The sequence below is a fragment of the Crinia signifera genome, chromosome 9 (genome assembly GCF_055691185.1).
Source record: "Crinia signifera chromosome 9, ASM5569118v1, whole genome shotgun sequence".
In the NCBI taxonomy this organism is placed as follows: Eukaryota; Metazoa; Chordata; class Amphibia; order Anura; family Myobatrachidae; genus Crinia; species Crinia signifera.
The window spans coordinates 145,607,525-145,628,227 of record NC_139225.1 but is presented as its reverse complement, the minus strand read 5'-3'; the positions used below and the strand labels follow the sequence as shown (position 1 = coordinate 145,628,227).

General features: G+C 46.9%; 1 protein-coding gene across 1 annotated transcript in view; it reads right to left on the bottom strand.

Moving 5' to 3' along the window:
- LOC146036243 (complement factor B-like) overlaps nucleotides 1-20,703 on the bottom strand; it is a 75,664-nt gene that overhangs the window by 41,603 nt on the left and 13,358 nt on the right. The window contains exons 3-7 of the mRNA XM_083160121.1: nucleotides 10,826-11,011; nucleotides 7,279-7,452; nucleotides 5,939-6,034; nucleotides 1,495-1,628; nucleotides 604-742 (exon numbers count right to left, since the gene is read on the bottom strand). Of these exons, the coding sequence (XP_083016247.1) occupies nucleotides 604-742; nucleotides 1,495-1,628; nucleotides 5,939-6,034; nucleotides 7,279-7,452; nucleotides 10,826-11,011 (729 nt within the window). The remainder of the gene's footprint in view (nucleotides 1-603; nucleotides 743-1,494; nucleotides 1,629-5,938; nucleotides 6,035-7,278; nucleotides 7,453-10,825; nucleotides 11,012-20,703) is intronic.

The following is a 20,703-nucleotide window of genomic DNA, read 5'->3' as shown; positions in this document are numbered from 1 at the left end:
ACCGATATCCCTTGAGCTCCCCCGGCAGCTCCCGGGGAGGGCTCAGATGCTATTTGACACTTGATGTTCCATTTTTACATGTGATACATTGCATGTGATTTATCACATGTAAAAAGTGCCCCCAGGGAAGCTGCCAGGGAAGTCAAATGTTCAAATGAATGGGCGGCCGCTGATGAGAGCTCTCTCAGCCAATCAGCACCCGCGAGTCAGATTACGACTCATTTTATGCTCTGCCCATCGGACGTCTGATTGGATGTCCAATTTGTGTTGATTTCAACCGATTTCTCTGCCCTATCCATCAGAATCGGGTGAAATTGGGCCCAAATCAGGCAAGTGTATAGGGGCCTTGAGTTTTATCACTCGTTGATACATAGGCCCCTAGATGCCATAGAAACAAACAGAGAAACCACTATGGAAAAATGTATGCGGTTAACTGCACTAACAGGCCACAATGTAGTAGTGCCATGGTTCCTGTACTGGCATGGGAAGATTTAGGCAAGGGGAGGCTGCGGTCCATCCCGTTACCCCTGAGGTACTAATAACCCCTATTCCTCACTGTTAGATAACATCATGTATAAAGCAGTCAGTCAGAACATAGATTACCTTTATATCTGAACTGTTTAATTTTCTCAATGACTTGATCAGGATTTACACTTTCCTCCTCAGAGAGCCTCACAATAGGTTTAGCGTATGATGCGTAGGAGATGACAGCATATCGGGGCTCAAAGTCAAAGCTGGAAATCTGCAAACACATTCATACACACGTACAGTATTTACCCAATGTGATGACATCACTAACATAACCTTCCCTTTATTGTTCAAATTATTTGTTCTGTCATTTCTGCACTTTGTTGTAACCAGGGGTGGGGTAAAGGGAAGGGGGCAAATAAAAATTTGTGGCCACCCCTCTTGTGTACAACCTTCCAAAAACACGAAGGCAATTCTCTATACCACCAGGACTCTCTCATAGGTGTTCATAGTGTGAGCAGTTGGCAATCTAGGAGATGTTCTGGATCAATTATTCCACAAAAACATAGAGAATGAATGATGTTCAGACCAGAGGCGGAACTACCATTAGTGCAATAGATGCAGTGCACTGGGGCCCTGAGGACTAAGGGGCCCAGTCACCCTCTGCCTCTCACTTCTACACTCTGCCTCTCACTGTCAAACTCTGCCTCCCCTTGCCTCTCCCTGTCACACTCTACCTGTCATACTCTGCCTCTACCTGTCACCCACTGCTGCCCCAGTCACCCTCTTCCTGTCACCCACTGTGTTTCCCTGTCACCCTCTGCCTCTCACTGTCACCCTCTGCCTCTCCCTGTCACCCATTGATGTGTTGCATGATGTGAACTTCGGTTGGGGTGGAGGAGGGGGGCCCAAATTATATTTATGCACCTGGGCCCACCACCCACATGTTCCGCCATTGGTTCAGAAATATATTCATCCCCATTCAAGCACAGTTGTGTCATTGCTGGGGCATGCCAGGTTTCATACCTTTTCTATAAATGTTTCGCTGCTCTCCTTTGCAGTGTCAAAGTTATCTTTTCCTACACTTTTTGAAGCATCCAGGAGAATGAAGATGTTCATGAGGCCACCCTGGTTTATATGTATTTTGCGATCTTCTGTACCTGTAGGAAACACATGAGAGACCTGATGTTAAAAGACGAGGAAGAAAGTGAAATCCCTGAAGATGCTGGAATGTCCCAGAGACTATGTCATGTATTGCCGGCTCCCCCTCAATGACAGGAGCTGGTTGCTGCAGGATAATATATTGCAGCACCTGGCTCCCATCACTGCGGAGGAGCCAGCATTTTTATGTCACTTCCTTGAAAGTGACACCCGTGTGCAGGCCACACACCCCTTGTGATGCCTGTTACCTAAATTAATCTAATCGTAGTTAGTAAGACAGTGTTGAATCAAAGTAATTAAACAAATTCTTTAAATACAATATAACAATTTCAAAGAAGAAGATCGTAAGCGGCACACTAAGGCCCTTATTCACAACCGTGCACAGCGCAGGATTTCACTCTGTCGAGACATCAGTTATCGGATCGCAGGGCTCAGAAAATTAGCAGAGAAGAGATCAGGTCTGAATTACCCCCATCCTTGTATTATGTGAATATGATCTTTTCTCCCCATAAAACAGCTGGGTGCCCCCCTGCGAATGCAGGCGTGGCAATGCCTGCTCAGGGTGGGCGCGGCTGACGTCAGTGCCCACTTCCTTTTCGGTAATCTCCATCAGTAATATACTTGAGTTCAGACTGACTTTTATTACCAAAGCAGAAAAAAAATCATTCGATGGCCAGCGACCATCCAATGATTTCTCTCCCCTTCATTCGCATGTGGGGCGTTCTCGTACACATCCCCTCGCATGTTAGCGGGGGGCGGGCATTCATCGGGATGGACTGTTCACTAGGCCTGTAGGAAGTGAGCTCTCTAACATCTGTTTTCTATGACACGTACGGTTATAAGATTTTTTTCCTACTTTTAGTACAGTGGTTGACAATTTTTTTGGAATCACGACACCCTAGAGCAGTGGTGGCCAACCCGTGGCTCTTGAGCCTCATGCGGCTCTCCCCCTTGTAAAGTGCAGTTCCTGCTCCCAATGCTGCCTGCCGCCCACCGTCCGTCCCAGTCCCCCCTGCTGCCGGTTCCCTGAATCCCTTCTCCTTCTGAGGGGAGGAGAGTGCGCATCGCGCATCTCTCCTACCCCTTACTGTGCATCCTTGTGACTGGGCCGTCTGCCAATCAGAGCTTGCGGGCAGAGCCGGCCTTAGCCTAAATGACGCCCTAGGCAAGATTTTGGCTGGTGCCCCCCCCCTTTCCCAGCACCATCAACCCTCATCATAGCAGTCATCATTTTGGTGCTCCTACCCGCAATATTTTAAATATAAACAGCGCACACATTTGGTGCACAGCCCAAACAGAGGTGTGTTCTTGCTGGGAAGGGGCATGGCCACACAATTTTACCCCTATTCAAATTATGCCACACAGTAGTGCAACTTTATTCACATTATATCATGTGATGGTGTCCCTTATTCACGTTACATCACACTGTTGTACCACTTTACCTTATATACATTACTCCTCACATTATTCACATTATACCCTTAGAAAAAAATCCTGAGAAAATATTGTATTTTAACCACCTCCATGGCCACACTGCAACCCAGCACAAAGCAGTGTGTGCTGGGCAGAGGAGAAGAACTGCAGCTGCTGCTGTCACTTAAGGGGAGGAGGCCCGGGGCCCCCACTGGGCCCTCCCATCAGACTTTGGCCTGGGTAAATTGTACCCCCTACCCCTTTCTCTCGGCACCCCTGATAATACCACACAGTAATGACCCTTACACATGACACACATTATTAATGTCCTTATAACCATAATGCCCCTTACACATTATGTCAACCTTTATTAATGCCCTACATACACATAATGACACACATAATGCCCCTTACACATATGTTGCACATTATTAATGCCCTTATACACATGACACACATAATGCCCCTTACACATATGCTGAACACTATTGCACAACCAACCCACCCGCAGACAGCACTCGCACAGCCGCTAAAACTGTGACCTCTGCCTCTGCTTGATACAGATGATTCCTCATACATCTTGTCTCAATAGGCCATGCAGCTCCTGGCCAGTTCTGCTAACGTTGGGTGCCTTTTTTGCTGAAAATTCATCTTATTTGCATTGTTATGACCAGCACACACAAGGAGCTTCCGATGATTAAAATGATATGCAGCATGCCTATATTCTGTGTGCTACTGTGGCTGTACCTGCATACGGAATGCTATGTTACAGTGATTTCCATGAATACACTATTTCATATGCAGATACAGCCTCACTCACACACAGAATATAGGCATGCTGCATATCATTTTAATCAGCAGAAGCTGCTGATGCCCCTAGGCATTCCAAATGCCCTAGGCAATTGCCTAGTTTGCCTATGCCTAAGGCCGGCCCTGCTTGCGGGCCAGCAGCCAATCAGGAGCCGGCCAGCGAGCTTTGATTGGTGGACGGCCCAGTCACAGGAAAGTGAGGGGGAAAGAGACGCGCGGTGTGCTGTGCTCTCCTCCCATCGGTGACATGACAGGAGGACTGCAGGGGGACACCAGACTGTCCTGTCCCCGCTGGCGGCAGCAGCAACAATGGTGAGTGCTGCTGCTGGGAAATTTGCACTGTGGGGGCATAGCAGTTTGTGGCACTGTGGGGGCATAGCAGTTTGTGGCACTGTGGGGGCATAGCAGTTTGTGGCACTGTGGAGGCATACCAGCTTTTTGGCACTGTGGGGGCATACCCGGCACTGTGTGGTGCATACCTGGCACCGTGGGGGGCATATGTGTATCTGGCACTATTGGGGGCATATGTATATATGGCACTGCACTATTGGAGGCATATTTGTATCACACCCACCCAAGGGGTCAAAATAGACTACACCCCTTTTTTTGGCGCATGCACCTTCGGCGCGCGCATGATGTCGGCTCTTTAGCTCGACTACCGATATTTTTCGGCTCTTTACCTCTGACCAGTTGGCCACCCCTGGCCTAGAGCATCATATTTTTTTTCAAGGCACCCCTAGGGCAAAAGGATTTTTTTCAGAAATGGAAAAGAAACATAATGACATTACATTGTGTTTATATGTCCTTATAGGTGTTATTTTGTGGTAAGAACATAAGGGGTTATTTTTTTCTGTTTGACCACATAGCTTATAATTAGCAGCCACCAGCACTGGTTTTGCTTATTACATTGACCATAAATAATTTGTATTGGTTCTCATTGACCAACCTGAAGCACCCCAGGATGCCACGGTGCACAGTTTGGGAGCCATTGTTCTAGTACATAAAGCACGTCCTCTTGGATCTCTGTGACTTTTGTTTCTCTCAAGCAGGCTTTAATTGTTTAAACTTTTGCAACTGCAAGTACTGGGTGCCAGTCCCTTCCATTGTGATAATGTGACATTGAGTTAACGTGGCAATCCACTGCTTATTACAGCTGAATTGCCTTGTTTTGCTTGAAACTATTTATCATCAGTCTTTTCTGTGGCTTCCTGTAACACTCAGGGCTGATTCAATTTCTGCAACATTGCTGTAGCAATCTCTTCATCATCTTTTTGAACTCCAACCGACACTACTTACTTAGAAACAGACATCCATTTGTCAGTGTATTCATACTGCTGCTTTCACAAAAAATGGTGTTGTACCATGCACATGTTAAATATATAGTTCTCATTACACCGCCAAGACAGTATGCTGCCCCTAGTATAGTCCACATGTCTTTAACAGACATCTCATATTGGAGTGCGCATCTTGAAAAGGTTCCCTGGGCTGGCTATACCATCTTCTTTGCCAACAGGCGATTAACCAAGCATCCTCAGGACATCTAAATTCATAAGACGGACTTCTAACGAACTTATCTGGACGCAAGCTCAAGATCAGTGCAGGTTTATCAACCCTTCGTGGTGATTATAACACTCCATTTGGTTCTATTCACATGTATTTTTATATGTCATTTTTATGTGTTATATATATTTTTTTTATTATTGATGCATACACTGTTATGACATTTGCTTTCTGTTGTTTTTTGGCAGAGAGTCCTGCAAGGCTGGTCATCAACCTCTGCCAGACTCCCAGCTGTGCCCCTAATTGGCTTAAAGTGTAGCGGCACAGGAAAACAGATGCCACCTGGTACCACAAACCACCACCACTCACCAGCCCGCCTCTGCCAACGCCTAGTTTACCGATTTATTGTTTTGTGTTGTTCAAAACCTATATTTACTGTAGCATTGATAAGTCAAATTGTCTGTCTCCTTGTATATGTCTGTTCACTGTTGGAAACGATAAGTGCCTTAAAATATATAAATTATTATTATTATTAATAATAATAATAATAATAATAATATTTTTAAAAAATGCTTTTTTTTCCTACCTTCTTCTTTATCTGGGTCAGATGATTCAATTGTTTCCGAAAGGGAGGATGATAAACTGGAGGCCACCTCCTTGGGGGTGTCATATGTGTACCATTCTGTGGAGGAGAAGAGACCAGTCACAGATACATCAATACACCTTGGGCCTGATTCAGGTTCACTCACAAACACATTTAGATTGCTAATGGGCAAAACCATGTGCACTGCAGGTGGGGCAGATGTAACATGTGCAGAAGTGTTAGATTTGGGTGGGGTTTGTACTTCAAAATAAAGCAGCCAATATTTCTGTATTTCTGTGCAGTATTTTTCCTGCACAGAAACAAAAAAACTCCCCCAAATCGAAGTCTCTCTGTACGTTACATCTGCCCCACCTGCAGAGCAGCATGGTTTTAGCAATCCAAGGGGTGATTGTAATCGCCTCGGAACGGGGTGAATTCGGCCCCGTTCCGATGGTTGGTGGACTGCGCATTCACATGGTCTTTCATGCAAATGTGCAGGTTCCCTTTGCGAATGGCTTTTGGGGACTTGCATAGTCACCAAGCCGTTCACAGGGATTCAGGCCGGCCGGGGGCAGACGGCAGTGGGGTCGGGTGTTGCCCATGGGAACGCCCAGCATTTCATGCCCGCGCTATTTTGGTGTCATAATTTACAAGTGACACCCTATGTGATCAATTAAGCCCAACTAATATAAGTTCAGCATTTGATTGATTGGCAGAAGTAACCACTCGATCAGGACATAAACGGTTACTTCCTTAAATTCATAATCCTCTATAAGGAGATACAACATATAATCCCCCTGTACAAACAGTACCAGACCCTCAATTGAATTGATTGATACAAATGTATAAAACTCTCTACATAGAGGAGCTAATTGTGCTCTATATATAAGAGATATGATAGACTTTACTAAGTATTGTTTACACATCACAGGAGGATTGGCCGGCAAGTGCTGTCCTTCACAAAATAATCTATAAGAATTCAAGCACACACTTGAGGCCCGCGCGTGTAACATATGGAGGTCCGCGCGTGTAACTTTAAACACGCACAATTTTCACTTGTTTGTCCTATTTGTGTTTCTTATTAATATTTTGCTTGCTTTAAACATACTAATAAAAGTTATATTTTAGGACTGATTACTATAACTGGTACCCCACACCACGACAAATATTCCTCTTTCCCTCTCTTTTGACATATGTGCAAATTTGTCAGTGGGTAGCACACCCCTGAACTGAGTCTACCTATACGGTCTCTATAATTACAAACAGGGGGCCTATATGTGATAGTAACCAATAGTAATGCACAGTCTTGTGCGATTGTACCAAACCAATCTGTACTCTCTTACCTCTGCAGATTGGTTGTGTTCCCGACCAACGCTTGTTCTCCATACACTGCCGCTTGCTAGAACCGGTTAGCTTCATTTTATTTTGGCAATCATAGAGCACACTGTTCTCTATATTATAAGACGTTCCTACTTTGACCGACCCAAAAGGGACCCCTGGGTTGGGGCATTCTCCCTCTGTGTGAGGATAAAATGCAGAGAGTAGACAGACAGGCGGAAGAGAAACGGGAGAATACAAATGGAAAGAAACAAAAATAAATGTAATTGTACAATACATGATTCTTGGATACAATGGGTCTTATTCAGTGTCAGTCTGAAACCTAATAGCAATTTGTGTTATCTAAAGTTACACTTATGTGAGCTATTTACAATTATATTTTCAAAACCTGAGCTGTGTCTCCTTCCACCTGCTGCTACTCCCACCCCTGGCTACTACTCTCTCCCCCAGAATGCTACTCCCCCCCCCCCCCTACTCCCTCACCCTAGCTGCTACTACCTCCCCTGGCTGTGTTTCCTTCCACCTGCTGCTACTCCATCTCCCTGGCCGCTACATCCTCTCCATGGCTGCTACTCCCTCCCCCTGGCTGCTACTCCCTCCCCCTGGCTGCGTTTCCTTCCCCCTGGCTGCTACTCCCTCTCCCTGGCTGCTACTCCCTCTCCGTGGCTGCTACTCCCTCTCTGTGGCTGCTACTCCCTCTCCCTGGCTGCTACTCCCTCCCCCTGGCTGTGTTTCCTTCCACCTGCTGCTACTCCCTCCCCCTTGCTGCTACTCCCTCTCCCTGGCTGCTACTAACTCCCCCTGGTTGTGTTTCCTTTCACCCACTGCTACTCCCTCACCCTGGCTGCTACTCCCTCACCCTGGCTGCTACTCCCTCTCCCAGGCTGCTACTCCTTCTCCCAGACTGCAGCTCCCTTCCCCTGGCTGTGTCTCCCTCCCCCTGGCTGCTGCTCCCCCCCCCTGGCTGCTGCTCCCTCCCCCTGGCTGCTACTCCCTCCCACTGGCTGTGTTTCCTTACACCTGCTGCTACTCTCTCCCCCTGGCTGCTACTCCCTCTGCCAGGCTGCTACTCCCTCCCCCTGGCTGTGTTTCCTTACACCTGCTGCTACTCCCTCCCCCTTGCTGCTACTCCCTCTCCCAGGCTGCTACTTCCTCCCCCTGGCTGCTAACCTTGGGGATCCGATATGATTTCCCGGCGGTCAGGATCCCGGCGGTCGGAATCCCGACACTGGAATCCCGACCGCCAAAATCCCGACAAGGGGGGGACATGGATCGCCCCCCCTTGCGGGCTCGCTGCGCTCGCCACGCAGCGGGCCCGGTGCCTCGCTACGCTCGGCACGCTATTTTATTCTCCCTCTATGGGTGTCGTGGACACCCACGGAGGGAGAAAGTTTCGGGATTTCGGCGGTCGGGATTCCAGTGTCGGGATTCCGACCGCCGGGATCCCGACCGCCGGGAAATTAACCGCATCCCACCCTTGGCTATAACTTTCTACCCCACTAGCTGCTGCTACTCCCTCCCTCCCTCTTGCTGCTACTCCCTCTCCCATGCTGCTACTCCCTCCCCCTGGCTGCTAACCTAGGCTATAACTTTCTACCCCAGGTTGTGACTCCCTCCACCAGTCTGATTCCCTTCCCCCTGGCTGCTACTCCGTTACGCATCATTCCAGGACCAGTAATTGCCGCATTGCCGTGGTGTTGTCTAACATCTTATGCCTGTTTGAGAACCTGTATCACCTAATTCTCCACAGTACAGTATCTAGTAATTGTCCCTAATGACTGTCCTGGGACCCACTGTGGGATCTTTGGACCTGTTTTAAACTTCTACATTATATAAAAATTTGCTACACTATGACTATAATGTTTTTGTGTTATTTCATGTAACAATCCTCTGGATACCACATCAGGAATAAGGAGGAATCACTGTGCTTGATTGTTACCATCTAAAAAGCATTTGCAACATCTAAAGCATTGATACAGTTAAGTATTTGATGGTTTCTTGGTTTACTGCACGTGTGATGTGGAGAGGCGCTTGAATACAGGGATACCTCTATATCTCTTTATAGTATATTTACCGCTCTTGGGCTATTCTGAGTTTTATCCCATTAGTATCTTTCTGTTAATGAGCAGCAACCCCCAGTGTGCCCTGTGCGAGAGCTCTGATTGTTTTCCTATATTCTACTATCTCCTTTTGCGCTTTACTGTGACTGGCAGTGACTTCCTATTGGAAGTCCTACCTGCCAGTCACCCACATGGCAGGCAGTCCCATTGGGAGGTGACCCCTCCCTCGAGGGCTTCCAGTCTGTGCTGCAATAGGCAGAGAGCAGGCTTCCTGTGGTAAGCCGCACCCTACTCGCCATGGAGCTGTAGCCAGCTTCTATGGGCTGCTTCAAATGCAGCCCATAGAAGCCAGCCATTTGTACAGGCACAGTACCACCGCTGTGCACAAGTAGGAGCCGCTCCTGGTTATATTAGAAGAAACTATGAATGTCACGACTAGCAGAGCTGAGTGGCGTAGAAGAACAAGTAAGGAGGCTAATGCAGTAGTCAATGCAGGAGATATTGGGGGAAATTTACTAAGAAAACAAATACAAAAAATCGTATTCGTATTCTTAATACGAATGAATACGAATGAATACGACTGGTGTAGTCGTATTTACATTCGTATTGCGGAGGATAATTTACTAATCAGTCATATTTGACTGATTCGTATTATCCGATGGCGTATTGATTCGTATTTTTTCTTACACGAATTTGTATTTTTAAATACAAATTCGTATTTTTAAATACAAATTCGTATTTGTAAATACAAATTTGTATGTTAAAATACAAATTCGTATTGGTTTTAGCCTGCATGGATCAGTCAGATCCGTGCAGGCTGCAGTGTAAAAATTTTTTAAAAATAAATAAATCATTTAAAAAGTGTGTATGTGTGCTTAGTGGCCTTTCATAAGTCACACATTCATGATTTTGATCAGCTGGGGGTTACTTTCTGATTTTTTCCTCATGTGTAAAATTCTAAGATGTGAAATACACTTCCAAATCAAGGTGTATTTTTTTGGTGTATTTTTTTACAATTCGTATGCGTTTTCGATTTGTATTCGTATTTTTTACAAATACGAATTGTTAATAAATGACTAAAGTACGTTGTTTTCATGTTAAATATAGGCTTATTCTATCGATGTCGTATTCATTCGTATTCAAAAATACGAATACGCCATGTATACACCATGAATACGAATACACATCACCGTATTTTCAGGATAGTAAATCCTGAAAATACGAATACGCATAAAAAAATCGTATTTTGCTGTACGAATACGAATTTTTTATACGATTTTACCTTAGTAAATTTCCCCCAATGAGTGCAGGAATTAATGTGTTTGCAGAATTCCATTATTATCCACATAGAGAAAATGCTGAAATTCAAAGGACATTTGTTCGTTTTCCAGGAGGATTGGAACAGGGCAGTCTCACATACAGAATACATCTTCTACATTTGACCCCTTGCTCTTCCATTTCCAATGCTCTAGAACCCCCACCTCATTCTCACCTTGAGTATCACATATTGTGAGTTTCTCGCTCCATTTTCCATTCTCCAGGCACGTGTGACTTCCAGGTCCAAACATTTTTAATCCACTCCAGCATTCGATGTTCAGGACATCTCCGAAAAAATACTTTCTACTGCGGGGGAAGAACTCTCCACCCTCAAACATCACAGGTCTGGGACACTCAATAGCTGTTTGGGTAAAAAGACGAAGATTAGGAGGTATTGAATTTCCTTGGGAGGCTCACATAAGATCTGCGATTTATTGCATGTAATATCCCCGAGGAGCTGTGGATACCACATCAGGAATAAGGAGGAATCACTGTGCTTGATTGTTACCATCTAAAAAGGATTTGCAACATCTAAAGCAGGCATGTCCAAAGTCCGGCCCATGGGCCAATTGCGGCCCGCGCTGTCATTTCAAGCAGCCCGCAGCCTCCAGACAGAAGCGGGTGGAGCATCAGATGGTGAAGGTGCGGCCCCGGCGAGCGTACCTTTACCTTGCTGTCTGCAGCGGTGAGGAGGTGCCGGCCGCCACAGTGATATGTGTTTCACCCTCCTCCGCAATCACAGTGACAGCAGTGTTTGGGGAGGGGGTGCAGCAAGGGGGAGGAGGGTGGCAGCGGGAGCCCAAGCTTCTCCTGTCCTTGCAGTTCCTGCTTTGCCTCTCTGTCCTCTGGCTCACACAAGGGGCTTGGAGACATACAGAGAAGGGAGGGGGCAGAGTGGGGGACATACAGTGAAGAAGGGTCAGGCTGGGGGACATACAGTGAATGGAGGCAGTGATGGACATTCAGAGAAGGGGGGGCAGGCTGTGGGACATAGTGAATGGGAGTCATACAGTGAATGGGGGCAGATTGGGTGAAGGAGGGTCAGGCTTTGGGACATACAGTGAATGGAGGGTCAGGCCTTGGGACCTACAGTGAATGGAGGCAGTGATGGGCATTCAAAGAAGGGGGACAGGCTGGGGGACAGAGTAAATGGATGGGGAACACCGAGTGAATGGTGGACATACAGTGAAGGAGGAGCAGGCTGGGGGACATACAGAGAAAGATGGTCAGGTAGGGGAATATACAGTGGAGGGGGCAGAGTGGGGGACATACAGTGAATGGGGGCAGAGTGGGGGACCATTCTGATGTGATTAATGATTCAAAGAATGTCAGGCTGAATGGTCGGCCCCCACACATTTTCACCTCACCAAAACTGGCCCTCGTTGCAAAAAGTTTGGAGACCTCTGATCTAAAGCATTGATACAGTTAAGTATTTGATGGTTTCTTGGTTTACTGCACGTGTGTTTCTCTGCACATGTTCCATCTGCCCCACCTGCATGGGAACGCCTGGGTTTTCCCGGACACTCCCAGAAAACATCCGTTTACCACCCCCAAATGCCGGCGTCCTGTCAGGGAAGTTGCGAGAGAATTGCAACCAGAGTAATCGCTGATTATTTATGATGTTTGGCCTCAACATGCGCGCTTCGATCTATACACAGGTGAAGTCAAACGATATCGGCTTGTGAATTTGCACAATAGCGATCAGCCCGGAATAACCCCCATTATCAGTAGCAATTTACAGGACCGGCCCAGTCCTCTGGACATACCGGCCGACTTTTTGTTTCACCTCTTCAAAAGAAGCTCAGAGATGAGACTTTCAGCAGTGCTTCTAGGGGTGGGGCCTGAGCCCGCAGTAATCAAGCCCCACCCCCAATCTTAGAAATGCCATGATTTGTGGGTGTATGAGGAGGAGACAAGGCTAACATGGCACGGTTTGCACCATTTTAGCCCCTCTGCGTACACCCACGAATGTCCTGTGTGAGAAAGGGGGAATGCGGGGATCCAGGGACGTGCAGGAGGATTGTCCACCTTTCCGGGGGGGGGGGGGGGGGGACACATGATTTTTGGGAGCCTCCCAACAATTCCAGGAGGGTAGGCAAATATGCCTCTGTAAACTTATTTAAGTTCAATGAGAGAGGCCGAGGCACCACACATGCTTGGTGCAGAGAATGTCTCTAAAGATGCGCTTTTTTAATGAATTTAGAGAGCTCTGTTGTGAATGCATTTGCTAAATTTATATATAAATATATATTTGTGCAAATATATGGAATTTGTAGCTCTAACACCTTTAGATATCATACCCCTTGCACCTGGGATTTGGACGGCCAAAACACACAAAGTCACATCACAAAGGGGGCGGGGCAGGTGGCACATCATTAGGGGGTGAGGGAGGAGGCAGCATTTGAAGCTGACGCTGCCTCCTCTCTATAGTGTGAATGGGACCTGGGTTACCAGTTCACAATGCACAGCAACCCGAGTCCCACCTGGGATTAACCCTTCTTTTAACCCAGGTCACAGTGTCGGATTGCTGGACCAGGGTAATTTGAAAAGGCCCTTTCATATTGCCCGTCGACCAGGCAACAACCGGGGCTATTTGTGCGATGTAAAAGGGGTATAACATTCAGGCTGCGGTGGCTCCAGGTGTGAAGCTGCAGCACAGTCCAAATATATAGGGGAAATGCACTGACTGACAGTTAGTGAGTTGGGGATGGCAGTTGGTGGCAAATGCTGTGCCACCCCTTTTTGAATTTTGTACTGTGATACAGCCCCCCACAGGAGGGAGCAGGAGAAAAGAAGGATCAGGAAGCTGTAGTGCACAGGGGGGCAGAAGAAGGAGCAGGGAGCTGTAGCGCACAGGAGGGAGCAGGAGAGCAGAAAACATCAGAGAGGTGTAGCGCATAGGAGGGAGCAGGAGAGCAGAAGAAGGAGCAGACGTGTAGCGCACTAGAGGTAACAGGAGCAGAATCAGGAGTAGGAATCTGTAGTGCACCGGAGGGCAGGGAGCTGTAGTGCACAGGAGGTAGCAGGAGAACAGAAGGAGCAGAGAGCTTTAGCGCACAGGAGGGAGCAAGAGAACAGAAGCAGGAGTAGGAAGCTGTAGTGCACAGGCGACAGAAGAAAGAGCAGGGAGCTGTAGCGCACAGGAGGTAGCAGGAGAACAGAAGAAAGAGCAGCAGGAAGGTCTAGCACACAGGAGGGAGTAGTAGGGCAGAAGAAGGAGCAGGGAGCTGCAGTGCACAGGAAGGAGCATGCGGGCAGAATAAGGAGCAGGGAGCTGTAGTAAGCTAGAGGGCAGAAGAAGGAGCAGGGAGCTGTAGTGCACAGGAGAACACATGCTAAGAATTGTAAAGGCAGCAAGAAAAGATGGGGAGGTGGATGTCATCGTCCATCTAGGCACAAATGACCTGGTTAATGCTGAAGTCATGGCCGTAAAAGATGAATTTAGAAGGTTAGGAACTGCTCTAAAACAGGTGGCAACCACTGTAACTTTTTCAGAAGTATTGCCAGTACATCAAGGGGAAGATAGAACTCTGAGAATTAGAAACTTCAATGTTTGGCTAAGGAATTGGTGCAATGAGGAGAGATTTGGATATTTAGGTCAAAGTCAAGCTACCTGGCAAGACAGAGCCTTATATAAAAGTGATGGCCTGCACCCATCTTCAAGGGGAACGAGAATATTAAGTGAGAAGTTTGGAAGCTTTATAAGCAACTTTTTAAACTAGCAGAGGGGGGCAGTGAACCAAATAAGAATGAAGAAATCTGCTCCCCAAACCTAGAGGTATTGTCTCTGCATGAAAATGGAACAGGAAGCCTATCCACTGCAACAGAAGATAATGCCGATCAAAACGGAATAGATATAGGCAGAAAGATGAACATAGCTAGCAGCAGGAGAAGCACAAACACAACTTTAAGAGCTATGTGTGCAAATGCTAGGAGCTTAGGAAATAAAATCCCAGAACTAATTGCAATAATGACAAGGGATGAACTGGATATTGTGGCTATTACAGAGACATGGTGCAATGAAAATCATGACTGGGACATAGCTATACCAGGATATACTTTATTTAGGAAGGACAGAATGGGAAAAATTGGAGGAGGGGTTGCAATATATGTGAAAAAAAATATACTTAAGACTACCTTAATACAAAGTATTGAAGAAAAAACGGAGGCCCTTTGGGTGACCATAGAAACAGGGGAGAAGGCGATTCTTCGTATAGGGGTGATCTACAGACCACCAGGTCAGGAAGAGGAACTAGACAAGAGCCTATTGCAGGACATCAATAAAATGGCATTAAAAGGAGAGGTGATAATCATGGGAGACTTTAATCTACCTGATGTAAACTGGGAGCTGCCTGTTGCAAGTTCCACCAGAAGTAGGGACATGCTGAATTCCTTGCAAGGAGCATCCCTCCAGCAATTGGTGAGGGAGCCCACTCGTAAGGACGCAATATTAGACTTAATACTTACAAATGGTGACAGAATATCTGACATAAATGTGGGTGAAAATCTGGGATCCAGTGACCATCAAGCAGTATGGTTCAAAATAAAGACAGAGACTGACTCATCGCACACAAAAACAAAGGTGTTAGATTTTAGGAAGGCTGATTTTGTAGAGATGGGAAACTCTGTAAGGGATTCTTTGGCAGAGTGGAAGATCTTGGAAGGAGTGCAGGATAAGTGGGAAAAATTAAAAAGTGCAATTCTAAAAGCAACAGAACTTTGTGTCAAAAGAGTTATGAAAAACACAAGATAAAGAAAGCAATTGTGGTTTGCAAAAGAAGTAGCAAGTATTGTGAAAGCAAAAAAGTTGGCCTTTAATAAATTTAAGCAGACGCAGAAGAATGAGGACAAAGAGGTGTATCTTGTTAGACAGAAGGAGGCAAAGAAGGTATGGTGTGCTTTTGCACGGAAGGTGTGCTTTTGCACAGATGTGCAAAAGCACAGGCTGAAGAGAAAATGGCCCAGTCAGTGGGTAAAGGGGGGGAAACTTTTTTTAGGTATATAAGTGAAAGGAGAAAAACAAAAAGTGGAATAATTAGACTGAAGACAGAGAGTGGAAGTTTTCTTGAGGCGGACAATGTAATAGCAGATAATATTAATAATTATTTCTGCTCAGTATTCACTGCTGAAAGAGAGGGGAAGGGGCCACAGTTAAGTTGCAAGTATAGTCAGAAAACTGAGGGAGAGACAAATACATTTACAGAGGAGAAAGTCCTCACAGAACTCTCAAAACTGAAAGTGGATAAATCAATGGGGCCAGATGGGATACATCCAAGGATACTAAAAGAGCTTAAAGGGGAGCTGGTAAAACCAATAACAGAATTATTCAACCAGTCACTAGCTACTGGAGTAATCCCAGAGGACTGGAAAACAGCGAATGTAGTCCCACTGCACAAAAGTGGAAGCAAGGAAGAGGTAAGCAACTATCGACCAGTGAGCCTTACATCAGTAGTAGGGACATTGATGGAAACACTCTTAAAACAAAGAGTTGTAGAATATCTCAAAACCAGCAATTTACAGGATCCAAAACAGCATGGGTTTACTGGGGGAAGATCATGTCAAACAAATCTTATTGACTTTTTTGACTGGGTGACTAAAGTAATAGATCAAGGTGCGGCTGTAGATGTAGCTTATCTAGACTTTAGTAAAGCTTTTGACACTGTCCCACATCGCAGACTGTTAATTAAACTTGAAAGCTTGGGATTGAATTCTAAAATAGTTGAATGGATAAGAGCGTGGTTGCAGGACAGAAAACAGAGAGTTGTAGTAAATGGAGTACAGTCAAAGGAGGGAAAGGTTACAAGTGGAGTACCCCAGGGATCTGTACTTGGACCGGTGCTTTTTAATATCTTTATTGGTGATATTGCAAATGGAATTGAGGGTAAAATGTGCCTTTTTGCAGATGACACAAAGGTATGCAACAGGGTAGACACACCAGGAGGGGTAAAACAAATGATTGAGGATCTAGGTAGATTAGAGAAATGGTCAAGAGAATGGCAACTACAGTTTAATGCCAAAAAATGCAAAATCATGCACTTGGGTCTCAGAAAACCAAAGACTCAATATAGTATAAATGGCACTATAATGGAAACTACTGAGGAAGAGAGGGATCTAGGTGTCACTATTTCAGGGGACTTAAAAGCAGGTAGGCAATGTAACAAAGCAATGAAGAAGGCAAGTCAGATGCTTGGTTGCATAGGGAGAGGTATCAGCAGTAGAAAGAAAGAAGTAATAATGCCACTGTATAGGTCATTGGTACAACCTCACCTAGAGTATTGTGTTCAGTTCTGGAGGCCATATCTCCAGAAGGATATAAATACATTAGAGACTGTACAAAGAAGAGCAACTAAAATGGTGCATGGCCTACATCACAAAACGTACCAGGAAAGACTAAAAGATCTTAATATGTATACTTTAGAGCAGAGAAGGGAAAGGGGGGACATGATAGAAACTTTCAAATATATCAAAGGTTTTAACAAGGTACAGGTGGGAGACATTCTTCACAGGAAGAGGAGCAACAGAACACGAGGACATGCACTGAAACTAGAGGGAGGAAGATTCAGGAGAAATGTGAGGAAGAATTTTTTCACAGAAAGAGTAGTAGATAAGTGGAATAGCCTACCATCAGAGGTGGTAGACGCAAATACAGTAGTACAATTTAAACATGCTTGGGATAAGCATATTGATATCCTTACAAAAAAATAAGGATCAAATATGGTTTGAGGTAACATGTTTAAAAAAAGGGGCAGACTAGATGGGCCAAGTGGTTCTTATCTGCCGTCAAATTCTATGTTTCTATGTTTCTATGAGGAAGCAGGAGAACAGAAGCAGGAATAGGAAGCTGTAGTGCACAGGAGGGCAGAAAAAGAAGCAGGGAGCTGTAACATACAGGAGGGAGCAGGAGAGCAGAAAAAGGAGCAGGGAGCTTCAGAGCAAAGGAGGTAGCAGGAGAACAGAAGAAGGAGCAGGGAGGCGTAGCGCACAGGAGGTAGCAGGAGAACAGAAGAAGGAGCAGGGAGCTGTAGTGCACAGTAGATAGCGGGAGAACAGAAGTAGCACACATGAGGGAGTAGGAGAGCATAAGAAGGAGCAGGGAGCTGTAGCACACATGAGGGTGTAGGAGAGCATAAAAAGGAGCAGGGAGCTGTAGCACACATGAGGGAGTAGGAGAGCAGAAGAAGGAGCAGGGAGCTGCAGTGCACAGGAAGGAGCAGGGAGCTGTATTAAGCAGGAGGGCAGAAAAAGGAGCAGGGAGCTGTAGCACACAGGAGGGAGCAAGAGAGCAGAAGTAGTAGCAGGAAAGTGTGGTGCACAGGAGGTAGCAGGAGAACAGAAGAAGGAGCAGGGAGCTGTAGTGCACATGAGGGCAGAAGAAGGAGCATGAGCTGTAGTGCACAGGAGGGAGTAGGAGAGCAGAAGAAGGAGTAGGGAGCTGCAGTGCACAGTAGGGAGTTGTAGTAGGCAGGAGGGTGTCACAAACCCCAGTAAGCATCCCTCTCTGAGACCACGATCGTTACCTTCCCGATGGTCTGCGCTGCGGTTAAGGTCCTTGGTCGGTACTAGTGCTTGGCGCGATGTCCCCTGTGGGCCGCAGGTGACCGGCGATGTCTCTTGTCGCCGACACGTTGACATGCCTGCTCCGGACGGCGTGGATGCCGCCATGACACCTCTGCTCACCTGACTAGGTTGACCAATCCCGCTGACCAGCAGCCTGACCCCTGACCCACGCACACCTGCACAGTAAGCAGGTGTGTCTGTCTTTACCCAGCATTGATTGGTGCTGCGCCTGGCAGCCAATCACAATCCGGAAAGGGGGATATAATTTAGGCTCTGTGCCTTCATTCCTCGCCTTGAACAATTGCTTTATCTGCTCCAGAGTTCTCCTGTGTTCAGAGGAAGTTCCCAAGGCTCCAGGATATCCAGGCTCACCTGTGTCCTTGTCTCCAGCGTTACTCCAGCTGCTATTTCTTACCTGGTTCTTGCCATCTCCAGAAGACTCCTGCGATACCATCCCTGCAGTCGAGTATCAGGTGTCTCGCTGAGCACCTCTCTGGCTCTTAAGCCAGCTATCACCATCAGAGACTTATACCATCCTGTCCTGATCCTGTCGACAAGTCCCCGTCAACACCTGGGTTGACTAACGGCTATTGTGCTCCATAGTGACTATTCCACCATTGTCCTATCCAGCCAATACACCTGTCTACATTCCTGTCGACATCCCAAGTCGTCACTCCCGCAGTTCCCAGACTGCCCCCCAGTCACCCTGGTCTCCCAAGGCCGTTCCAGGATTCAGCCTCCCGAGTCCCAGCCTGCGTCCAGAGGACCAGGGCAGGGGTCCGCGACCTGCCTGTCAGACGCAGCTAAGCCCAAAGTTCCTTGCGGGACTCCCTGGTGAACACCGCTGGCAGGTTAGACTCCGCGCCCCTGTTCCTGGTCTCCGTCAACACTCTGGTTCGCTGTGCTCCAGTCCCCTTGTGCATGTCAATCATCAAACCCCCTGTATTCTGCTACACAGCGCCCTCCACTGGTCCACCACGGTCACAGCCAGGAACACAACAAACCCCTGAGCTGACAGTTTGTTCAAGGCCAATGGACTCGGCTCAAGACCCCAGTGTGGGACCAGCAACTATCCAAAATGTCACCGCCAGGATGGAGAATCAGGAAGCCACCCGCAGCAGGTGATAAAGTTCCTCCAGGATGTATCCCACCGTTTGGATACTTTACAGCAATCCTTGTCGACGCCTGTGTCAACTGTCCAGAGGAATACTTCACCGCCGGCTTCTCCTTCCCATCTCCAACTGCCGGTGCCCAGCAAATATGACGGCGATTCGAAGAATTGTAGAGGGTTCATCAACCAGTGTCAGATCCAGTTTGAACTGTCACCCCATAATTTCCCCACAGCCAGAATCAAGATAGCTTACATTGTATCTTTACTGACTGGCTCCGCCCTCAATTGGGTATCACCTCTGTGGGAGAAATCTGACCCCCTGCTGGCAGACTATGATAAATTCATTGAAGCCTTTCGCCGCATATTTGACACACCAGGACGCTCAGCTTCTGCATCCAATGACATTTTACGTCTCAAGCAAGGCTCCCGATCCATGGGACAATACGTAATCCAGTTCCAAACTACGGCCTCCGAATTATAGTGGAACAATGAAGCCCTGACAGCTGCGTTCTGGCTCGGCGTCTCAGATCGCATTAAAGATGAATTAGCAAGCCGTGACCTTCCAGATTGTCTGGACGATCTTATCTCCCTGTGTGTCAAGATTGACTTACGCCTCAGAGAGAGAGGTTTAGAGAAACAAAAGAAGTTAATTCCCAAGATTACCCCCAGAGTATGCTCATAGTCTCCTGCTCGTGAAGAACCAATGCAAATCGGTAGATCACGTCTGACTCCCGAGGAACGCACCCGTCGGCAATCACTTCATTAATGAATATTCCGAGCGGTCGGGAAACTCCAAGGCCTAACCTGTAACGGAGGAGTTAGGTTAGGTCATGTAGCAAAGTCTCCTACCAGTACCGATTTTGTCCTCCCAGTGTCCCTGACGACCCCGGAAGGGTCTGTCACAAGTTCGGCCCTAATCGATTCTGGATCAGCGGGGAATTTCATATCTCAAGGTCTTGTTTCCAAATTGCAAATTCCAGTGACTCCCATAAATCCCCGTCTTTCGTTCACAGCAGTGGATGGCAGCAAGATTCCTGGCAGCGAGGTCCATTCCCGTACCAGACCCGTTCACCTGAGAGTGGGTATATTACATCAGGAACTGATTGAACTCCTTGTCATTCCCAAGGTGTCATATGACATTGTGCTGGGAATCCCCTGGCTTAAACAGCATAATTCCAGTATTAACTGGGCAGTCCTGCAATTGGAGCAATGGAGTCCCCATTGTCACCAGCACTGCATCAGACCTGTCCTACCCATGCGCTCTGTCAAGACTACTTCTTTGCCCGGGTTACCGGAGGTCTATAAAGACTTTACTGATGTCTTCTGTGAACAGTCTGCGGACACGCTACCACCCCATCGTAAATGGGATTTTCCAATTGATTTAC